Here is a 10,180-nt window from a genome sequence, read left to right as displayed (position 1 = left end):
AATTGGCGTTAATAAACGGCGGTAATTAGCGGTGCCTGCTGCTCCGGGGTCGGAGCGGTTCCCAGACGCAGCCCGAAAATCCACCAATACCACCCCGGCTTCTCCGAGGACTAATTGCAAAATGAAGATATTCCGTATTTCTGCTGGAAATCTCCATCAGCTCCATCCCAGGGTTTTCTCCAGCGGTGATCTTGGGAATCTTGTGCCCAAACAGCGCAGCTGTGCTCACAGAGCCCCAGTGCATACACGTCTGACCCCGAAAAGGGCAGGGGCACAATTAAAAGCTGCCCTCTCCGAGCACCCTAATTAAGACACGAGCTCCCAGCAGCTCCGACCGAGGTAATTTGAAGGCTTTTTGGTCCCAGCACACACAGCTCAGCATTTGAGTGCTAATAACAGTAATTCATCACTGTACAAACACAGGTTTCATAATCCCAGGCTGGTTTGGGGTGGAAGGGACCTTAAAGCTCACCCAGTTCCACCCCAGGTTGCTCCAAGCCCCGTCCAACCTGGCCTTGGACACTTCCAGGGATGGGGCTTTTAATTAATGTTTCCTCTCTCCCCTTTCCTCACAGACAAGGATGAAAGTTCTACATCTTCTGGGCTGAGAGATATTTGCTTTATGAGCTTATTCTTGCTCTAACACTCTACTGCTTTAGCAAATTCTGAATATTTTAAGCAACTCTGCAGTAATTGGTAAATTCCTAATGACTGAAAGGGCAATGATCTGGTTCAAGTGTTAAATATATGGAATAATACTACGTGAGGGGTGAGAAAAGGCAATATTCCTATTAGTTGTGATATTCTTTCTTATTACCTGTGGGTAGAAATACAACCACCTACCTTGTGATATAAATGAAATCTATTTTTCTTCCATACCCCTCTGATCCCATTACTAAGCAGGTGCCAGCTGGCTAAAGGGTTTTTAAAATTTAAAAAAATTACATTTTTCCCCCTGCACACTTCAAATATTCCATTCTTGAAGATTCAAGCACCCAGGTAGTCAGTAGCTGTTAAATACACTCAATAAAGAAGAAAGTTGCTGCGTTGAAACTGAGCTGCACTGAACGTTTCTGCACAAGGTTATCTGCAGGAAGTGGTGACAAACTTTGCTTGAACTTTAAATCACCCAGACTTGTGGAAAGTAACCACAAGAAGCCACCAGCAAAATGAATTTGCATCATCAAGAGGCTGCTCGATGCAGAGCAGTGAAATTGGTTCTTTTCCCACCTCTGCAGCAGAATTTTCAGTTTGCTGATAAAAATACATTATATTTACAAGGTGAACATCAAGATTCTTTACATACATACAAAGGTTTCTGCTGTAAGAAGCCTGTTTTAGGGTGGTGATTAATTGGAATTATATTGATGGAAGTTCAGCCTCACCACGGGGGGTTCACACAGAAAAATAACACCATAAAAGGCCAACATTTCTTCTTTAGGTTCTAAATCCACATAATTTACAAAAACTAGAAGGTTTTTAGGGGTAACAGTGCTTCATTAGCAGCATTTCACTGCCTTTTGAGAAATAAAATGCTGGCTGGGTTAAATGCAACTTTCTCCTTGAGGTTTCAAGTCACTTTTTCACATTTGATTCTGGTCACAGAGGTTGGTTGCAAACTTTTCCAGCACAGCTTGAGCAGCACCACGAGACTTTTGCTGGGCTGAGCTTGGGAGAAATTTATTCATTTAAAAAAAAAAAATAAACTCTGAATTTTGGCTCTAACCTGTAACTTTCAACTGAGCAGCTCAGCAGGATTTTTAAATTTTCTCTATTTGCAAACACCCACTTTTTTTTTGGAGCCTGAGCAGCACAGCTGCTGTTCCTCTGATCAGTAGGAAACCTTTTAAATCTTTATTACCCTTTAGACCAAAAAAGCCCCAACAGATGAAGCATCACTGCCTGGGGGTCACTTTTGCCATGGCAATAGTGAGAGGGGGGGAATATCAGGTTGATGCCTCAACATTTCAGTGCTGCACTCCAAGTGGTGCTTAAAATCTGATCAAAACCTCAGTTTCTGAGCATTCCCAAATTCTGTTTGCAGCTGGTGCTACTGGCCTTGTCATTAAGATAGACAGGATCAGATGAGGTTTCTTCTTCATTTGTAAACTGGGAATATTTCAGACTTTTTCAGAAACATCCTCAAGCACTTCAGGTGTTTCCATCAGTGACAGAAGTAGTTTTTCTTCCCTAACTCACAGCATCGTAATTTTAGGTCCAACCACCTGTAATTGCTCCCCAATCCTTCACCTCATCCCTTAAAATCACCAAGACATCAGCTGTGAGGCTGTAAAACTCGTTGCCTACAGCTGATCACTCCTATTCCTTCCCACAGGAAAATCCCAGGGTTTAGAAGTGGGAATTCCACCCTCCCTAACCCCACTGCCCAGCTCAACCAGCCCCAAAAAACTCCGAACCTGCAGAGCTGGACGAGCCTCCGTTTTTAAGCCAGCTCTGCACTGCAGGTTCCCCATCCCTCTGGCTGCTGGGAATCGCCGCGTGGAGCACGGAGCTCCCTGGAAATCCAGCGGGAATCCGCGGGGAATGCGCGGGCTGTGGCGGCCTCCTGCGGCAGGAGGACGGTAGGGACGGAGCCGTGGATTTGTTCAGGTTTGGTGGCTCGTGTTTCCTACGCCAGTTCATCCGTTCTCCGGGGATTTTATCCGTCCTCTCTTGCTCATCAGTGGAGAAAAGTATATTCTGAATGTTCTTTAAAATACCTGCACTTCGAGTCTTCTTGCTTTGGGTAAGAAATCCAAATTTCCTGGATTCTGAAAATCTCCTGAATCATCTGTTTGCTTTATGACAGGTTACACAACCTGAAGGGACCACAGGCAAACACTTTCCATCTTCAAAAACTGTAACTACTCGTTAATGCTTCCCAATTCCATCTTCTGGTTTATTAACCACTTGGAATGTGTAATAAAAAAATAAAATACCATCCAGAGCAACCTGGGGAACCCTCTCATCACCCTGCCCAAATCCTTTAAAAGTTACTGAACACCATTGCATACAAACCTCCACTTCACCTAATAGGAACCCCTCAAGGCTTTAAAATTACACTTGACCTTAAAACCTAATATTTAATGTTATTTAATGAAAATCCAGTAGGAAAGCTGGAAATTTATCTCCAGGACTAGAGGGAATGTTAACCTGCTCATCATCAGACAGGACAATACAGTGTACAGAAAATTCTGCAAGTGGAATTCCTGTCAATACAAACTCAAAACAGCTCCTTTGCTGTCCCCAAATCAACCTGTCGACTCCCAGAGGCTGTTTATACTCAATAATCCATTGATTTTTCATTGATCATCCCCAATCTTACCATAAATCTCCTAGAAAAGGGAGCAGGTGGAAGACATTGTGGAGGAGACAGAAAAAGTGTCCTTCGGACATCACAGAAAGGAATAATTTAAAGGGTAATTAAAAGGCCACAGTAAAATAATTTAAAGTGTAAATTATCAGCTCTTCACTGTTTCAGAGACCAAATAGATGAATATTATTAATCAAGTAAAAAAAAAAAAGCAGACACAGCCATTTTGCAGTGAAGGCTCTCATTTCAACCTGCAGCTCCTCAGCATTTTCACTCCCCCATTCCATTCAGGTGTGATTTACATAATAAATAGGATGTGACATCATCCACAGCTGGGAACTGCTACACTCTGTAATTAAACTAATGAGTCTGATGTCTAGAACCAGGCTGCACAAGGTGATTTTGTCAGTGCTTTCAAAACCTGACCTGTAATGTTACAAATGTGCACCCAAACCAGGCCATTCATCAGCAAATTGGGTAAACACCAAACAGCACATTTAACACAGGACCACCATCAAAAGCTCAACGTTTACTACACTGCAAATATAAAATCAGCATCACAGAAATGAGGCTCTTAGGCAAAGAAGTCACAATTAGTGTTTAAGTTTTAGATCTTTTATGAGCAAAGACGTTTCCATGGGTCACATTTCAAAAGCGTCGATCTCACTTTACACAAAAAGGGAAAACCCTTCCTAGCTTTGGAGCTACAGAGGCTTCCTGCAAATTAAAAGTGCATGAAATACACACATCATCCTTCATACATCAAATATCCTGCAGCAGGGTTGAGAGCACAGTAAGTGTTAAAACAATACTTAGAGTTAAAAGTACCTGAAAAGAATCTCCCCTCGAAGAGAGAGATCAACTGAACATCCTCCTGGACAGTTGTGCAAGTTCCCAACAAAAGCCTTTCTGCACCAGTGGGTTAAAAAAAAATAAATAAAATAAAAAATCACACAGGGAGTTGTGGAATATTTAAAACAATTACTTGATACAGCAAACATTCAACAGTTGCCTCAAACCCATGTTATTTTGTCACAGACAGTTATCATGGCCTGAGCCCTGGGCATTGGTGCTCAGATCACCCACAAACCATCATCTGTCTCAAGAGACCAAATTTTAGTCTTGTGCTAAAGCCCAAACAGGTGAATGGATAAATTCAGCAGCTTTTCCAGCACTGAAGCCCTTCCCTCCCATGTAACTTGCCTCACTTGAATTCCAGATATTGAGCAGCAGATTTATCCAAGGTCATGTATAAACAGCACAGTCAAGAGCTACAGCAGATGTGGGAAGATTGGTTGGGTCTAATGGCTGAAAAATGTGTTGAGCATCTTTGAAGGCAGAAATTTCCAACACTGCTGCTAGAGAGGAAAAATATTAAAATTAAAAAACTACATCTGTGTTTTGCCATTCAATAAAGAATAATGCAAAATAGTTTATTTAGTCAGTGATGGGGGGAACTTGAGAGACAAACCAAGTCATCACGTGTCCCTTGAGAGATTAAAAATGGTATTTTAAAACTTAGTTCTTCCTAGCCTAAAAAAAAAACAAAACAGGTTTTGATGTGTAAGTGCTATTTGGTAGCAACCTCTAAAACCAGAATTATCTTTAATTGAGGTGCATGTGTTGGAAATTCAATAGCAATAAAACTGAGCTTAAGGAAACCACACTGCATAAAAACTGCCTGGGGCTACAAACTGGTATTAACCCAGATTAAGACAGAAAGGTGGAATTTTTAATTTACTTACTGAGCTGCATATGGAGCCTATTCTATAACTATTCTGTGACTTCTAGAAAGGAGGCAGAGCTATGACTTGGCTCATTGTTAGAACTTATCTGACCAGACAGAACTGATCTGAAAGGGAAACAAAAAAGCTTAGTACATAAAAAATCATTTCCTCCTTTTTCCCCTGAACAGTTTAAGAAGATACTTTTTCCTCTCTTCCATTCAATAAGCAACAAGGGTGATTAAATCAGGAGGAAATGGAATCTGCAGTCACCTTAACCAGGCAGATATTGAAAAGGACACCATTAACTCATCAGTAAAATCACTTAAATCCCAAATTCAGTAGTTTCTTCCATTTCATCCAACAGAAATATTCCTCAGAAAGGAACTGTAATGCAGAAACAAAGCACTATCCATGCAGATGGATTTGGCTTTCCAGCAGCCTCCTCACAGACATCTGACACAGCAAAGATGCTCCACGATGACAAATCTGGGAGGGTTCTTGCCCTGCCATACCTGAGCTACCAAGGGGAAAATGACTTTCCAAGTCCTCCTAGCAGTGAGTGTACCTTGCAATGAACACACTCCTGCACCTGGCCACTGTATTTATTATTGAAATCCATCATTTTCATGTGAAGGGAACAGATACTGCTGGAATAAAAACTAGTGTTTAGTGACAGTCTCTGCTGATGAGATGACTGAGCTTTATACATGGCATTGGGTACAGTCAAGCCACAGTAATTAAACTCCTTCTGCCCCCTCAAGCACTGACATGGGCACACCAAAGCACAGGGGCACTGCAGGCTCAAATCTGTCTGGCACATGGATACCACCTGCTCCCAAGGACAGGGCAGCATGTGAGGGTATTCCAGAAACACCCTCCTGCCTGATCCCATTCCACAACCCCTGGGGTTTCCTGGCTTCTGCCAGGGAAGTTATTTCCATGTCCATGCACGTGAACTTTATGGCTATTGAGTGGACTTCTGTGGAGAGCAAAGATTAAAATTTACACACATACCAGACTGACACTTTCTCCCTTTATAGATAAAAACCTGCTTTGGGTGAATTCATCTGATAGGAACTCCTGACCAAACTTAAGTCTTCTTTGGTCCCTCACCCTAAAAACGATTTCCTGTTCATCAAAATGTGCAAAAGACTTCCAGGACATTGTGTTCCTTTGTGAAAAGGCTGTTTCAAAGTGAGTGTAAGCTGGGGTGAGTGCAATCTGCCTTTCTGGAAAGCCACACACTGCCATGCCAAGGTCAGCTCAGACCAGGGGCAAACCTGGAGCCTTGAGCTGGAACTCAGTGTCAAACCTAGATCCTGGCTCAAATATTGTATTTAGACCTTGACCAACAAGTCACAGTATTACCATCACATCACAAAGGGTCTAAAACCAGCTGCAACTCAAATCCAGCATTCCTGCCAGGGAGAATAACAGAGTAAATCCATCCTGACTGAGTTAATTTTGGCTAAAAAGTGACCACTTTTACTGACTGCACTTCACAGGCTTAAACCACCTGGCCACACACAGGCTCTGCTTTGCTATTTCTCCTGTGCCTGGTTTGTTTTTTTTTTCCTTTTGCTCTACAAGTTACCTGAAAACTAAAAGCAACACAAGAAATGCAAACACACAGGTTACACTTTCAGAAATTCTCCAGTTTCTGCTCACCAGGATACAACTGGAATAACTGACGTGTCTTGACACCTGCATAGGAACACTTGTGACAGGTAAAACAATGCTCATTATCTCCAGGTACCCAACTCTCTTCCTAGTCATCACAATTTGTGAAGTGTGCCATTGCTAAATGAGCTATTTACAGATGTAAACTATGTGGTTACAGTTGTAAAATAAATAGACAACCTTTACATTAGGTAGTGACTTGACAACAAGGTAAACAGATCATCCAATTACATCTTTCCAGCAAAATGATCTGTGGATGCTGCCCCCAATTTTTTTTTTTTAATGAAGAAAATCCTTGGCTCACAATCTATTCTGCAAGAACTTCCTCAGTTTTCTTCTTTTATGCTGGATAATTATGCAAAAACTCCTTCAGTTTTGTGGGATAGTCTGTCATCACTCCAGTTGCTCCAAGGTCAAATGCTCTCTTGTACTCTTGTTCTTCATTCAGTACCCAAATATACACCTAAGATGGGATAGAAGAACAAATTATTACAGGAAATACTAAGTTGTTTTTTTTTTAAAGGTGACTTTTGACCTCAGTTGTTTCATGTGAGACAGATGATGCCACATATTTTTAAAATGATCAATTATTCCCTTATGATGCCAAAGACCTGCACACAAACATGCCCTTCCAAGAGGGACAGTTTTTAGTGGTGGCTCCAATTCCATTTCACCAAGACTTCAGATCTTTCTAGAAGTCAAATAATGTTCTGTGAAAACTCCACAACAGGTATATAAACAGATTTTTAGGCTTCAATTTGAAATGGGGGGAAAAAAAAACCCAAACCAAACAAACTTAGAAGGATTTAAATTAAAAAGCCTTTTTCCAAGCATACCAATCTTTCTTTGCAACCACAGAACTGCAAACACAACAGGAACTAAAAAGCTATTTATCATCCCAGCAAGACACTGGGGAGAACATGAACCCACAATTAATCAGTTCTCACTGGGTTAAAAGCACATTTCTTTAGCTTTGCCCCACTGTACCTGAATGCCCCGAGCTGTGAGGTGGTCAAACAGTGCTTTCCTCATTAGCAACCTGTGGAAAAGAGAGAGAACTTCAAACACACATCAAATTTCCAATGTCTGTTGGTGCTCTGTAAATATTTCCACAAGAAAGCGAACAGAAAGCTCATTACAGAGAAACTTCCTGTTCAGGCAGCTCCAGCCTGGTCAATGCTGACACCCAGAAATCTGCATTAGCTCTGGTTATTTTATCAACCTGCTGAAGCTCAAATCCAGCAGACAAATCCTTCACCCCTGGTACAGCTGATGAATCAACCCTCTTGCTTTCGGAAGAGATTTTATCCTTCCCACCAAAAGACATGAAAATTCCAGTGGCCACTTGAGAAATTAAACTAACACGTGTCAGAGGCAGAAGCAAGAGCCAGGAGACACTCCCTGCAGCCTCAGAGCCCGTGACTAAGATCCCTCTGAAGCACTGATATCCTTAAAATGCAAAGGGTTCCTTGTAAGGCAACCCTGACAACGTTGTGGAGCAGTCACATCCATGAAATCTGCATTTAATTGCATGTTAATCAGCTGAACACACTTCAAAACAGAAGTTAAATAGGCTCAATGCCCACTGTTACTGCACTGCTCCAGAGTATGAAAAATAAAAGCATACAGGACACCTGCATAAGATTTGAATACAATTTATCCTGACAAAAAGCTGGAAAAACCTTTAAAAATATAACACACAGTTACAGCAACAGCTAGTCTTAGTTGCTTAAATCAACTGTTAATATAAAGGCAAACTACAAATAAAAATTTAATCAGATGAAAATCTTACGTGTCAGCCAACCAGATAATGAATTTCTGGCTTCTTGACATCTTCTGTGGTTCTTTCAGCCTGTTGAGGAAGAAGAAATAAAATTATCAGAGCTCAGATTAAAATATGATTTGAGATGTTCCTGCAAGAGGAACACGCAGAATTAATGTTGCCCTTGCTCAAATTAGAGCAGTAATTTCACTGACTGAGACAGTGACTTGGAATTGGGTTACACTGGGACTGGGACTCACTTGAGGATGATGGAAGGCATTGGAATTTCAAAGAATTCCTCCCTGAAGGGAATGAAGGGCAGCAGGCCAGTGTAGAAGAGGCCAAGGAGCAGGAGGACACGCTGGGCACAGAAGATGGTGGCAATGTCAGAGTTCTGCAGGAACCAGGAAAGAAAGACTCTCAGTTATCTTGGTAGATTGTCCAGGCTGCTGCAAATAAATTTACTCATCAATGTATGTTTAATATTTTAGCCTTCAATTTGAAATGGGAAAAAAAAACCAACCTGAACTTAGAGGGATTTAAATCAAAAAGTCTTTTTCCAAGCATATAAATCTTTCTTTGCAACCACAGAACTGCAAATACAACAGCTCAGGAACTAAAAAGCCATTTATGATCCCAGCAAGACAACAGAACATCATCAGTGCACGTTTAAAAATTTTTATTAGTTGCACCTAAAGATTCAGCTGCCAACTCTTTATCTATGAAGCTCTATACATACTCCTGCCACCAAACTTGGATTTCTCTTTCTGGTAACTTGAAATCCCCTGGAATAAGCACAATTTTAAATTCCTCAGCACAAGAAGGAATAGAATTACATTTGCACAACAGCCTTATACTGATGCAACTCTGTCAACTGGTGGCCACATCCATTATTTTCATGAAAAGAAACAGGCAACAAGCAATCCTTAGAAAAATTGCCTTTTATCAGATGAATGATGTGCAAAACAGGCTCTAAGGATACCTGGCATAAACCTGTAATGCCCTTTATTAGATAAAACAAGAATAAAATATGATTAAGGTTAATTCCTCAAGTATTTTATTGCAGAGTGCAGGGGTGTTAACTGTGCCTGACTTATTTCAGCAGTAGAGTAAAGCAGAATACAATCTAAGCACAAAGTCTCTCCCCACAAGTAAAGTCTGGCCTAGCTAAACCTGGCTTTACAGGCTGTAAATGCACATTTTGTGAGCACACAGCAGCAGGCAGGCAAGCCCAAAGCTCAGCTGGGCTCATCCTCACCTCCTTGAAACACTTGGACACGATCTCATAGTTGACGTTCCCCCAGACCGTCAGGTGCTCCCGCTTGTACTGAGTCACCAGCTCGGAAACCTGCGGCACAAAAACACAACAGTCACAGGGGGGCAGTGAAAGTGTGGGCCCAGAGGTAAATTAGTGTCAGAGAATTGATAAAAATATAATTTATATCCATAGAGAGATAAAATAGATCTATATCCATAGAGAGATAAAATATATTTATAACCATATAGAGATAAAAATATAATTTATATCCATATTTAGATAAAATATATTTATAACCATATAGAGATAAAATATATCTATATCCATATATGGATAAAATTACCATTCATAACCATACACAGATAAAAATACCATTCATAACCATATATAGATAAAAATACCATTCATAACCATATATAGATAAAAATACCATTCATAAC

The 10,180-nt window shown here is 40.9% G+C and overlaps 1 protein-coding gene across 1 annotated transcript in view; it reads right to left on the bottom strand.

Moving 5' to 3' along the window:
• Positions 1–3,822: 3,822 nt before the first annotated feature.
• The window catches only part of GDPD1 (glycerophosphodiester phosphodiesterase domain containing 1), a 16,539-nt gene continuing 10,181 nt past the window's right edge, over positions 3,823–10,180 (bottom strand). Inside the window, exons 6-11 of the mRNA XM_018076770.2 lie at positions 9,741–9,830; positions 8,743–8,876; positions 8,513–8,572; positions 7,708–7,759; positions 7,025–7,183; positions 3,823–4,668 (exon numbers count right to left, since the gene is read on the bottom strand). Coding sequence (XP_017932259.1) covers positions 7,061–7,183; positions 7,708–7,759; positions 8,513–8,572; positions 8,743–8,876; positions 9,741–9,830 — 459 coding nt within the window. The 3' untranslated portion in view covers positions 3,823–4,668; positions 7,025–7,060. The remainder of the gene's footprint in view (positions 4,669–7,024; positions 7,184–7,707; positions 7,760–8,512; positions 8,573–8,742; positions 8,877–9,740; positions 9,831–10,180) is intronic.

This window comes from Manacus vitellinus, unplaced genomic scaffold (genome assembly GCF_001715985.3).
Source record: "Manacus vitellinus isolate BGI_N305 unplaced genomic scaffold, ASM171598v3 scaffold_32_pilon, whole genome shotgun sequence".
Lineage (NCBI taxonomy): Eukaryota > Metazoa > Chordata > Aves > Passeriformes > Pipridae > Manacus > Manacus vitellinus.
Note: the sequence above shows the minus strand (reverse complement) of the source record. Positions and strands in the feature narration are given on the sequence as shown.